This window comes from Meriones unguiculatus, chromosome 14 (assembly GCF_030254825.1).
Source record: "Meriones unguiculatus strain TT.TT164.6M chromosome 14, Bangor_MerUng_6.1, whole genome shotgun sequence".
NCBI classification, from domain to species: Eukaryota; Metazoa; Chordata; class Mammalia; order Rodentia; family Muridae; genus Meriones; species Meriones unguiculatus.
The window spans coordinates 71,990,552-72,004,247 of record NC_083361.1 but is presented as its reverse complement, the minus strand read 5'-3'; the positions used below and the strand labels follow the sequence as shown (position 1 = coordinate 72,004,247).

Genomic DNA, 13,696 nt, shown 5'->3' with positions numbered 1-13,696 from the left:
AGAGAGAGAGAAGGAGAGAGCTGACAGGATAGGGGGAAGGGAGGAGACGCCCTGATAAAGAAAGGGGAGAGCAGAGTAAGAGAGAAACAAAGTGGCGGGTTGGTCCCTTTATGGAGCAACTGAACCGCCTGCCAGGTGGGACTACCTGGCAGGTGACACATAATGACATCATGGGTTACTAGGCAACCCAGAAACAGGCTGCCTAAATACTAACGTTCCTCCCCTTTTATTTAATTAAAAAATGAGGAGCTTGGGCTGCTTCTCATGTAAGGCAAGTTAAAGTATATAAATGTAGGTTTATTGGAAGCAGCTCTTGGTTACTATGCAAGGGGATAAGAGAGGGAGAAGAAAAAGCTCCAAAATGTCCAGATTACCTGGTGAGGAGTTGCGGAAGTCCCTGCCCTGGAAAGTTCAGGGTAGAGGGTGGAGTTGCCAGCCGTGCCCAGCAGCAGATAGGGACTGAGGAATGCTGGGAGAACCTGGAGCTGTTGGTCCTGGGCCTGAAGCACATTCCAGCCTTTTATTGATAATAAGTGGATCACAGGCGAAGAAATCAATCATCTTTAGCTACTTCCTTCTGACACTAGGGGCGGTGATAGGGAATTCAAAAGGCTGAAATGTTGGCCAAGTCCAGGAAGAGTAGGTTGTTTTGATGCTGTCGAGGTCTTTGAGAACGTCTGTGCCTGGGAGTGAAAGTGCAGATCCAGCATGACACAGTCTGCGAGGTTGGAACACCTGTAAAGGCTGCTTTGTGCTGATGTGGATGTAGGGAACACATGGCTCTGGCAGGACACTGGAACATACAAAAGCAGAAGGCAAAGTTAAGTAGGTTATAGAGGAAAAAAATGTTTTCTTTAGGTGTACATTACTTTTAGATATATGTTTGGAACTTTTTGGGAGAGCAAACAGATGGAAGAAGAGACTTGAGCATAGGAACCTCCATTTACCTGATCGCTGACGGTAATTTAAAAGATTTTTGTTTGGACAGTAATTTAAAAGATTTTGTTTGGATCTGTTGTCTAAGGAAATTGAAGCCAAGTTTTGTTGCGGAAACGTTCAAGCCTAGAGGCCCGTAAAGCGGGTGCTAGGTATACAAATTTAAAATTATTTAGAAGGCATCTTAGAGGAGAGCCTGGGGGTATGGTGGAAGAGACGATTCCCATGGGTGAAGAGAGGAAAGTCAGTTCTGCCTGTCTTTGGGGCATCCCTACAAGGTACAGGAGAACCAGAGGTACAGGGGCACAAGCTGATAAAGCAAGTCATCACAAGCAGTGCCAGGGGCCACAGGGAAGACTCCCGGGAGACATGGAAAACCTAGTATTAGGATTTTCCAAGGGCACGTCCAACATGTGAGAGGAAAGGAAAAGCCGAGAGACCGTGTCAGTAAAAAGAACAAGATTATTCATCCAAGGGAAGGCATCTGTGTGAGGGTCGGTGAGAAGGGAGGGGGTCCCATTCCCCAGTGAAATGGAGAGATACCAGTCAGTCTCTCAGAGAAAGGGAAACATTTACACCAACCATGGAAGGGAACTCATAAATCTGCAGGTGTTGGATGTATGGATGTAGCGATTGGGTAGCCAGGAAAGAGGAGTCCCCAAACCAGGGAAGGTGGGATGGATCCCACCCTCTGAGATAGGCAATAGATGCAGTACTTATCTGGAGCCCAGTTGACATGAGAGGTGGATTTCGGTGGATTTTCTGCAGCTTACATGAATCCCTTTTAAGTTTTACAAAGGAGATAAAACTTTAGACATATTACATTAAACATGTAATATGCACTGAAATACACATGGTAGAAAAGGCAGTAGACATACACCTTTGTGTTACATAAACACTCTAAGAGTTCTGGAAAGGCAGAAGCCTTTTGTGGAATAGAAGGGGCAAAAAGCTCACTTGGTCTTAAATTTTAGTATGATTATACATTATGGAAAAGAGGCTTAACCGATTTTTAAGTTTGCATTTACCAACCTTAAAACACTTTCTTAGACCCTCAAACCACATTTTCCTTAGTCCTTTGTATCCAGTTATTTACTATGAGACATATGCTATGGTCATTTATTGTCTTTTAGTTAAAGGGATGGAGAAAGGTTACATCTGAGGCCTGTTTTTTGAGTCTGATAGCAAACTAGACTGTCTCTCAGAGTGGGACTTAAGGCCTCGTCTCCTGCGTGTGAAGAGAACTCAGAAGGCATCTGACGTCTCCCAGCACAGTCAACTGGCAATATGACCATGGGACCCAAGCGTGGGGTTAAAATAGACCTGCAGCGTTACCTGGGCTAGGCAAAGCTGGTGGCGGTCGCTGAATCTAGGAGCTGTTTGTCCTCTGCCAGGCTGGAACTGTCTGCGGCTCTTGTGCTGGTTGAGCCTCCATAGCTGGGCACCGAGGTCAGGCCTGCATGGGAGCATTTTGACTTCCAGAGGTAGTCTGCCAGTAGGCAGTCATGACTTGTTGAGGTAGCCATGGGATTAGTGTCCCCTTTGGCTGCATTTGAAACAGCTCTAGGAGTACCCTGAGAAAAGGTAAATCAGCATGTTTTCTGTGGTGGGTGTTGTTTCTCCTTTCCTCATGCTTAAAATATAAAGCTCATGCTGATTAAGCTTTCTGTGCCCAGAAAGTCTCCAGTCAGCTCACCATAACTTTTCCCGGAGGCAAAGGACCCGGCCTGGCTGTGGCTGGCCTGTTTGTACAAGTGTTCCCCTCTCCGGCTGGTCTGTTGTTTTGCTCTGCAGCCTTGACCCACAGTAGACAAGGGTGCCTCCTTATCCTCAGATCCCATCATTCAATTAACATCCCTGCTACCTTGTGTATTTATCTTCCTCCTATGACTTAAGAAATTTCCCCTAGGAATTCTAGCTCTGAAATATTTAAAATGTTGACTTCACACTCAGCGGAACTGTGCCAGGCACACTTCTGAAGATAAATGAGGAAGCTTTTGACAAAGGACAAAGTCAAGGCCCATTAACTCACACAGGATGGGGTGTCTCAGGGAGGCTGGGCTTATACTTGGCTGTAGAGAGAAGAAAGTCTTACATCAAAACAAAAACAAATGACTTTAACCTTATAGGCAATAATTCCCATGGGACAGGGGCTCCTTGACACTCTAGACTCTAGGCCTCTCAAGTGGGTCTTCCTGCCCCACACCTGTCAACTTTGAAAGGGTCATGGTCCCTCTGGCTCCAGGCCACTCCTGTACTGCATGTAGCTTGGGTTACAAGCTTGGGAGATGTACTGCCCATCACACTGTTGATTACAGAGAGTAGTACCCAGGGCCATGGCTTCCTTATACACTGAGACTCTGAGCATTGCTCCAGTAAACCCTTAGGTCATACCTGTAAGACCGAAGTTCACATGCTTACTGGGTATTGATACAACTTTCATTTTTGCTGTTGATTTTGCAAATCGGAGATTCTCCTCCTGTCCAACATCTCCAGGATGTCAGGCTTCAGTGAGTTTTATATCATAGGAATATTAAGTATGCATGGAATTTAGTTTTAATTTAAAAAGTAGCCTTTGGGACTGGAGAGATGGCTCTGTTTGTAGGACCTGAATTTGATCTTTAGAACTCATGTGAAAAACAAAAACAGGTATGTTGGTGAACAGCTCTGTTGGTGCACACATGTAATCTCAGAGCTAAAGAGGTAGAGATAGAGATAGGCAGATTCTTGGGGCTTACTAACTAGCCAGCCTAACCTACTTGGCAAGTTCCAGGCCAGAGAAACTCTTACCTAAAACAAACAAAAAAGGTAGGCAGTACCTCATTGCCTGCCCCCTTTCTCTCTGTCTCTCTTTCTGTCTCTCTCTCTCTCTCTCTCTCTCTTTCTCTCTCTCTCTCTCTCTCTCTCTCTGTGTGTGTGTGTGTGTGCGTGTGTGTGTGTTTCTGTATCTCAGACAGGTAGCCTTGGGCTAGAATCACATTAAGATCAAAACTAGAGATGCCTCCAGCCCTTCCCTGGACATGGGTGTTCTTAACTTCCCTTAGGGTGTAACCTAAGGTCATGGGCTTGCACCCTCACAAGCAGTGCAAGGCTTGCAGCAGAGTGGCTTATCACATACACCTCCCCTCAGTTCAGTGAGCATGAGTGAACAGCTCAGGCAAAACAATACTGAAGGTGGATTAGAGGCATTAGGAAAGTGTGGGAAGTAGCTAGAACTGGGAGGGGTCTCCAGGGCCCAGTTGTTTGCTGCGACGAAGAGCAGTGAGGGCTTTCAGCCAGAGGGTGCTTATGATCAACAAGAAATTCAGCCTTCCATGTCAGAAGGACCACTTGGAGAGAAAAGGTTGGAATAGTTACCTGGGCCAGGTGGCAGTTCCTCTTGGGGATGTAGGCTTCAGTGTAGGGATTTGCTGAAGGGTTTGATTAGAAAGTGACATAATAAAAGGTGTTTTGCTTTGCCTTCTTTCCAAATAGGTACATTATGTAGTGAGAGTATGAGAGATGGACTGGGATGAGGAGCATGGAGGTTCATGTAGATAGAAATGGGAGTAAGTCAATCCTGAGAAGGACATAGGTCTGACATGGGCATTGTCAGGTGTAGATGATATCCGAGTTCTGCCCTGGACAGAGGGCAGAGGCCAGGATGGAAGCTGGCAGGCTATTGGAGTTGTGTGTCATTAGCATGAGTCAGTGAGGCAGGGGACTTGAAACACAGCTGGGATCCAGAAACTAGGACACCTGCTTCCCCCATAGTCAGGAGATGATTCACAGAAATAGAGAATGGGGCAGATTAGAAGTCAGCAATCTAAGCCCCGTGGGGAAGGATGGCAGCAGGGCCAGTAAGATCTGCAGAGTGACCTCTGGGAACAGACCCTAGATGCTGGCCACAGAGATGCTCATTACTTTGAAATCACACCTATACTTGATTCATCAGGTGGCCCCAGGTCAGTTGCCCACAAGATGCCACCATGTGTACCCACCAGCAAAGCAGCAACCTGTGTCACAAAGGCAGTCACTCTGGAAAACTCTCAAAGATAGGACTGGGTCAGGCTTAGTGACTAAGAGGGTGTGCCGTAGGAAGGGGAGAGAAAAAATTCCTCCAGGTTCCTGGCCCAGCCCATGGGCGAAAGGTATGGGATTTGAGAAAAATAAAAATAGAAAGCTGGGGAAATAAGTATGGAGAGTCACCCTGGGGAGGTGCTGAGTGCAAGGTGCTGAAAGTTCAGAAGAAAATAGCAGCACAAGGAGGGGCTGAAAAGTCAGGCTTATCTATTCATCCATTCAGCAAATAGCTGTTGCACAGCTGTAACACATCTGCTACTGTTAGAAGCTGGTAATGGAGCATTCTACATGGAAATAATTATGAAGCGATTCTAGAAAGGCTGAGAATTGAGGCTGTAGGATTCCTGAGAGGAAAGAGGCACAAGCAAGGAAGCAGAAGAAACACCCAAAGGGAAGAAGAAATGTAGCTAGTGTGAGACCGGATCCCAGGAGAACATTTTCACTGTGGTGTGGTATCAACAGCAAGTAGTGCTGATTCAGCAGCAACCCCGCTGCAGAAGAGATGTCGTTCATCCAGCCTTGCAGATGGAGGGGACTCCTCTGACCGGAGAACAAACAGTTTTAGAGGCTAGAGAGATGGCTGAGTCATTCAAATACTTGCTGCTCTTCCAGAGGACCTGGATATAGTTCCCAGCACCCACGTCTACTAAGAACTCTAAACGCCAGGCTCAGAGGATATTAAGCTGGCAAATGCCTAGTTTAATGACCAACAAGATGCACAACATAACAAGACACACCAATGCCACTCTGTGCCCTGTACAAGCGACACACTTCTTACCAGATGAAGCCATTCCCTGTCTCCTCATCACCTCTGTCCTGACTTGTTTTTCAGTATTGCATCAAGTTAACAATAACAATGTTGCTGTTAGTGAACAGTGAGCAGTAACATTTCGTTTTGATGGGTTCACACACTTTGCACCGGTATCATTAGTATTACCAGATAACGTCAGATTGCCAGATTGTTTCCCAGCTATCTGTAGCAATTTGGGCTCAACAAAAGGTCCCATATTCTGCTACTTAGTCTTGTCATCTGTATTACTCTTCTCATTGCCCTGACAAAGGTAGAAAAGCAGCTTGAGGAAGGGTAGGATTGTTGTGTTGGCTTGCAGTTTGAATACAGTGGGGATAAAGGCAGGACAGCAAAAGCAGGTGCCTGGTCACACTGGCTGTGTGGTTAGGAAGAAGCAGACATGGGTGCTAATACTTGGTCTCTCTTTCACTGAGAATTCTGTTCTTCCAAGACTCTAACCCACAGGATGGCACCCTCTTCAGCTAGAACCTTTCTGCGGAACTTAAACATCTTTAGAGATGCTAGAGCTTCCTAGAGGATCCCAGACTCAGCCAAGATGACAGGGAGGATTAAATAGCACATTCTACCTTGAAGTTGCCTGTCTTTCTGATTTTCCTTCATGTTTTGCATGTAAAATAACTACTCGTTGTTTTAATATACATCTTCACGTGCTAACAAAACTAGGTGCTTTGTGTTCTATTTGTATTAGGCGTTCTACTCATTCTCTCTTTGTGCGTGTGTGTGTGTGTTATGCCATGTTGCACATGTGTAAGTCAGAGGACAATGTAGAAATAGCATCTTTCCTATTATATGAGTCCTAGGGATAGAACTCAGGTCCTGAGCCTTGGCAATAAGCATTTTTTTATCGATTGACCCCTCTCTCTGTCCATTGACATGTTTGTAGGTTAATGAGGTGATGTGTTTTCTGTCTGCCTCCTTGTTTGATCTACCCCATGGGAGAGTGGAGCATTCTTTCACACCTTCACCCAACATCACTTCCCAACAACATGAAGTGGGGGGAGAAAAGCACACTTTTCTCCTGGTGCTTGTTTGTTAACATCTGCCTTTGGCTGGAGGTGCAAGGGAGGCTGGGAAGTATAGTTAGTGGTCTACATATGGTATTTACCCAACCAGAACATTTACAGAGTCAATCAGGAGACCACTGCTGAGCTGAAAATCTGGGAAGCATTTTGCCCTGAAAAGAGGATCTGATTGCTTTCAAATCAATTATCTCTTGTGAACTGGTCTATGATTAATAATGACAGTTACTTTCATAGAATTAAAATGTCACATGAAAAGTTGTTTGCCGGACCTTGTTTTTATTTTTTACTTCAGAAACACAATTAGCAAAGAAAATATTAAAAAAGGAAAAATTGGAAATGTAAAGACTGACTAAACCTTAACTGAAGCTTAGGTGGTTACCCAGGAATTTGTATTTTTTTAAATGTTGTGGAAGAAACAGATTTTTAGCTCTGAAATAGGCCTCTGTTGTTTGTTTTTATAAAATTCATGTTCATTTTAAGCTAAAATATACAAGTTAGATAACAGTTTTAAGCTAATATGTGTGGGAGTTTTATGGGCTTAAAATGTTATTGCGCCCCCCCCCCCCCCACACTAGCTGCTAGTGTGTGAGCTCTGCTTTCCTTCTTCCTTAGGTATGGCGTGAGTCCTGAGAACATCATCCTCTACGGACAGAGCATTGGCACTGTTCCCACCGTGGACCTGGCTTCTCGGTATGAGTGTGCGGCGGTCATCCTGCACTCACCTCTGATGTCTGGTTTGCGTGTTGCTTTCCCGGATACCAGGAAAACGTACTGCTTTGATGCTTTCCCCAGGTGAGCTTACAGCTGGACAAGTGAGAAGTCAGCCAGTGTTCAGAGTTCACATCTCTGTCCATTTCCAAATATTGATTGTGCATCCTCTTATGTCAGGCCCACTGAGCACCACTGGGGACGTGAGGCAAATGTAGCATACTGAGACTTCCGCCTTCAGGGCTGGCTCCACATCAGGAAGTCTCCAGATGATGGATAAGGACCTGGAGTGTGCCAGCACCCAAGACTAATTGATTTAGCTTTAACATGCAGCATGTCCTAAAGGGACTTCTAGTTCAGGGTTCATTTACTCAGAGGGACCTCTATTGCTCGATTTCTGAAGAGCTATACACAAGAGGTGTAAAGGAGCAATTAGCCCTGGTCTAGACCCTGAATGGAAGAGAAGCACACACATTCTCTTTTTTCAGCCAGAGGATGTGGGTGAGGGGAAAGTGATAAGTTCAGGTAATCTTTGTGAGAGGAATAGAAAGGTAGCCCCGGGAATGGTTGAGAAAACCACCCCCTCTTACTGCTCTTGCACTTTTAGCCTGTCCCTGCAGCGCTGCACTCCTCTGGGAGAGGTGTAGACTCAGGCCTGGCTAGCCCAGGGCCCATCCTGCTGGCTGAGCCCTGCTGTTCTCTAGCTCCTCCTAATGGAAGGGAGAACCACTGTAAACATAAAAGCTGTGAGCAAAGGGCTTGCTTTGCAAGCTCCTCCTTGGCTAATTGTTTTGGTTTTTGTTTTTAAGTGATAATATAAGAAGTATTTTTTAATTATTTGCCTCAACCCCCAGCTTTTTCCCACAGTACATTGCAGAAGCTAGCCAGCTTGCATTGCCGTTTCCAGGAAAAGCATCAGCAGTTGTAGTACATGGTCTCAAGATTTTGCTTGACCTGTTAATTGCCACCATTCTGCTCTTGCTGAAGAAATAAATAAACAAATAAATAAAGCATCTGGCTGCATCAGTGTCTCATTTCACAGGGAGAAACCTTTGTTAGTGTCTTGGTTGACCCTCAACCTCTGTAGCTTGTTTCAGGCTTCACTGAAACCCTGCTTCCTGGGAATGGGACACTGTGCCTTTCTGGTACCGTGGCTGTGCATGCTAAGAAGGGTTGACATGCCTAGCAAATGTGGCCTTATTTGTGCTGAATTGGTAATGAGAGGCAGTTTGTTTAAAGAAGGATATTTTGCATGTTTGTGGGAAGCAGTTCTAAGAGTTGCCCTGGCAACAAAATGATGAGATTACCCTATACCTTAAAATGCAGCCATTGAAACTAATTCCATTGTAACTAATTGCACTATATTAACTAATAACAAACCATCAACAAATGCTATTTGTCTGATTCATTAGGCGTTGTAGGCTGGCCCTCCAGTTAGCCTTCCCAGCAGCTTTAAAAAGTTGATCCAGTTACTGTACTCTTTACAGATCAAGCCAAAAGCAGTGACATCACTGGCTCAGTAAGGTTGGGGACAAAGGGGCCACTGCTCCAACTCAGCACCCTAAATTACTGATGGAATAGATTCCAAGCCATTAATGGCTATACTGGCTTTCATCATTAATTGGATTTGGCAAACACTTTCTTATATAGTGTCCCAAATGGCAGAATGTTGTCTTTCTGAAAGGGTGGATGTTTTCATGGTTCCTTCCAGTGTTGAAAAGATAGAGGTTGAGTCATATTCATGCTTTAGTGTTGGTTATTTTCTACCTTTGCAAATAGAGTCAGACAGTGGCTTTTAACTGCAGATGCCCTCTGCAGACAGTAAGAGATTCCCATAAATAGCTGCATGGGGCATCATCTCAGACCTGTCATAACTGTTGAGTAAATATATTTTTTAATTGAGTATAATTGAAATAGAGGAAAGCACTTTAAAATTAAATCCAGAGGAGGAGGAGGTTTCCGGTAAGATTCCTGGTGTGCAAAACTGCACATGGCCACAGAGGCTCTTATCTTCACAGATCCTGTGGCTGCTGGGGTATTGCAGTCTTTCTGGGGTGCATTTAAGCAGTTGGCAGCTTCATGGGTTGTTAGACCTTGTGATGGTCACTTGTAGACCTTTGGAATGTGTAACTGATGTTAACCCTTTTTATTATCTATCTCCTTAGCCTGGTGCTTGTTATTTTATACTCTGAGCTTCAGTTCTCTCCCTGATCAAAGAGAGAAGTCAATTCCTTATGGATCCTGTTTCATAAGGATTAAATGAGATTTCATGTGGACTGTGCAAAATGTTCAGCTGTGATGAATGTTAGCTGTTACTTTATCAGAAAGACTCCCACAGACAGCACCCATTTGTGCCCTGTTACAAGCCTGACTCTGATCAACTATAAAAGGAGTCAGCAGCATGTACGTCTTGAGTAGGACAGATGGAAAGAGATGTGTTTATTCATGGCTTAAGGGACCATTACCCTATCCGAGCAGTTGCCCAGGTACCCAGCCTGACACATACATTATCCTTTCAGCTCCTCCCTGGAATGTGCTTTCAGAGCGTAAAGCACAGTCTTTAGAAGATCCATGAGCATTCATCCTGTGAGAGTGAATTTGGTTTTATAAACAGTTGGACTAATATCTAAGCATCACATTAAGCTTTTGATGGTGCTGGGGTTTTTTGTTTGTTTGTTTGTTTGATTAATCAAAATGCTAGGCCTTTGCTTTTATGAAATGGGCTTGTTTAATGTATATATAAAGATCATTTTATATGCATGAGTGTTTTACCTACATGTATGTGTACCACTTGTGTGCTTAGTACCCAAAGAAGCCAGGAGAGGGTGTCGGTTCCCCTGGAACTGGAGTTACGAATGTGGATTCAGATAATTGAACCTGGGTCCTCTGCAAGATGAAAAGTGTTCTAAACCACTGAGCCATCTCTGCAGCCCAGATTTGCTTCTTAAAGAAAAGTTCTGAGAATTTGATGAGCATCATCCAGTCCCACTCTGAAGAGACATTCATTCAGATTTATCAAGTGTTGGCCTGCTTTATGTTTCAAAGTCTTTTCAAAACGTGTGGATGGATGGATGGATGGATGGATGGATGGATAGATAGATAGATAGATAGATAGATAGATAGATAGATAGACAGATAGATATAGATACACACATTTATATATATATATATATATATACACACACATTTATATACACACACACATACATATATATATTCATTAGTTACAGTTCTGTTGGTCTGGTATTTTTAATAAAACTACTTTTTAAAAAGCAGCAAATGTAATAGAGTATTCACACACACACACACACACACACACACACACACACGACAAGGTTTCTCTGTGTAGTCCTGGCTGCCCTGGATTTGTTTTATAGACCAGGCTAGCCTGAACTCGCAGAGATCCACCTGCCTTTTCCTCCCTGAGTGCTGGGATTACAGGTGTGCACCTCTGTGCCTGGCTCACTGTAGTATTCTTGATGGGATGCTGGAATAGGAAAGAGACATTTCTGGAAAAACAGCTGAAACCCCAATAGAAGGAGGAGGTTTTAACCAATAGGTATGTGCCAAAGTTGGTTTCTTGGTTTTGACAAATATATCATGGTAATGGCTGCTCTTAGTCCGATAGATAGAAGTGAGTTGAGAGTTGTGGGACTCAGTAACATCTTTCTTTGCCATAAATCCTAAGTAATTCCATATATATATATATATATATATATATATTTGGAATTATATATATAAATATATATTTGTTAAGGAAAAAATATTATTAGAAAAACATTGGGAAAGAAAGCCAAGTCATTCTAGTGTGTCAGTGTGAGTTCATCTTCCATACCTGGGCATCACTCTTAGTCGTGAGGGCATGGCGCAGCTTTGTAATGTCCAGCTGCAATGTTGACCTGTTTATCTCCTATGAATGTGACTAAAGGAGCTCTTTTCCCCCCCTCCCACTTCTGTCTTGCAGCATTGACAAGATATCTAAAGTCACCTCTCCTGTGTTGGTCATTCACGGCACTGAAGATGAGGTCATTGATTTCTCCCACGGCCTGGCAATGTATGAGCGCTGTCCCCGTGCTGTGGAGCCCCTGTGGGTTGAGGGTGCTGGGCACAATGACATAGAGCTCTATGCACAGTACCTAGAACGACTAAAACAGTTCATATCTCACGAGCTTCCCAACTCCTGAAGACGGCGCCTGACCTTACCTCATTACTGTGAAGCGAGGATCCGTGTTTGCACACGCTTTGACTGGATTTAACAGTGATGCCCAATAACCACAGAGAAGGGCCCAATCCTCCGTTGTTCTTATTAAAGAGCTAGCAAAGTCTGTCTTTTGTATCTAATCTCCACCTTCCATTAGGCTGAGCAGCTGGATTCTCAGCTGCATGACCTTGCAGCCGTGGGAACGAGAGCTGGCCTTGGGGACTATTTCCTAGGGCTGTAGACTAAAGTGTGAACAAGTCTGTCTCCCTCGCTGTTACCTCCGATTCCCCCACCGGTGCAGGATCACCCTCTCACCTGTGTGCCGGTATTTGGCCTGCGGCGCTCGCAACCCTGGTGCCACAGGTGAGATCCATTTGTGAAGCTACGGTAGTGTAACTGGAAAACTGTTGTGAGAACTCCTCCATTAACTTGTGTTAACATGCCAGTCTTTCCCACACACATGAATTGAAGATAGTTTGCTGAAACTATCACTAACAGCTTCATCAACTGTAACCATACAAATACAACTGGAATATTCTTAAACAACAGGAAACTGGGGTTTTTTTAAGTGTAAATTTATTACTAGCCAAGAGTTTTAATATTTTGATTGTCTGGTTGGTCTAATAAAGCCTGGCCGACTTTCCTTCTGTAAAGTCCTCCTTGTCGGCTTTTTAAAGTCCTGTACATATTTGCAATGACATTGAGCACAGATTCTTAATGGGTAGATTTCTTTTTGTCAGGCTACAACAGACTGCAGATTCCTTGTTTGTATTGTAAATGATTGAATACATTTTGTTAATATGTTTTTATTCCTATGTTTTGCTATTAAAATTTTTATAACATTTCCAAGACAAAAATTCCAAGTTTCTGCTTTGAAGAATTTAGGTAATTAAAATTACCCTAAGCTGATCTCTTAGTTTAGGAGTTATTTAGGTTTTTGACACTGGAGCTGTGCCAGGTGAACATCAGAAATGGGATGCTTAAATTGCTACACTACTTGTATTGGTTGGGGAATTGGGTTTGGGGTCATTTGGTCTTATTTTTGTTCTTTTATTTTATTTTATTTTTTCCAAATTTAAAAGCCTTAAATGTACTGTAAGCCTCAGATCGTTGTACAACTGGATTGCGTTGGTTGCCAGTTTGTGTGCTGTTGCCTGGATGCAGCACGGTGGTTGGTAATGGAATAAAGGCATGGATCAGACGGCATGGGCTGTGTGCTTCTTCCTTCATCCCGCCACCAAAGGGAACGGTCGGAACACACCGTGTATCTCAACTTAAGAGGGGATTTGGGGACATCACTGTTGGCAAAAGGCCTGAGGTACTTTCATAAGAAGCCAAAACACAAAGCAGCAATAAACATAGACGGTCCCTAAGTGGGACATGCAGTGGGCAACCGACATTCTCTGGGAAGCGTGAGTCATGGGGATGCCATAGAGTCTTTTCAGCCTTTTGATCACCTGACCAGAGAAAAGATACCAGCTTTCAGGTCTTGGAGCAGCCTCTCCTTCTCACGCTTTAAGAGGATGTGGTGGTTGCCTGCCGTGGCACGTGCTTTAGTTCCAGCACTTGGGGATGGTGAAGGATATGTGTGTGTGCATACATGAGCCAGCTGTGTTCTGGTCTTATTGCTGGAAGAGGGGCAAAGGGCCACTCAGGTTTGCCCATCTGATTTACTCTAGATGCAGAAGCTTTTCTCTGGGAAACTTAAATTTCTAATTGGCAAGAAATCAAGGGGCTGTGAAAAATCCCTTCATAGACTGGAGATCGATAGGGTGGAGAATTTGTGCTTTCCTCCTATGAAAACCCAGCTTAAATAGTCAAAGATGGGCCTAGAAATCAAATTCAGAGTAAGGTTGTGGGACATTTACTATCATTCTGATGATTATAATCTCTGAAATCAAGACGTCAGGTACTTTCTATTGCTGTGAAGCACAGAATGACCAAAGGGAAACTTAC

At 44.0% G+C, this 13,696-nt stretch overlaps 1 protein-coding gene across 2 annotated transcripts in view; it reads left to right on the top strand.

Moving 5' to 3' along the window:
- Abhd17c (abhydrolase domain containing 17C, depalmitoylase) overlaps nucleotides 1-12,946 on the top strand; it is a 39,084-nt gene extending 26,138 nt beyond the window's left edge. Inside the window, exons 2-3 of one of the 2 annotated variants that reach the window (XM_021647280.2) lie at nucleotides 7,444-7,623; nucleotides 11,504-12,946. In XM_021647280.2, coding sequence (XP_021502955.1) covers nucleotides 7,444-7,623; nucleotides 11,504-11,723 — 400 coding nt within the window. In that variant the 3' untranslated portion in view covers nucleotides 11,724-12,946. Of the gene's footprint in view, nucleotides 1-7,443; nucleotides 7,624-8,393; nucleotides 8,548-11,503 lie in introns of those variants that run through there. The other variant, XM_060367477.1, reaches the window with a different exon arrangement.
- The last annotated feature ends 750 nt before the right edge of the window (nucleotides 12,947-13,696 follow it).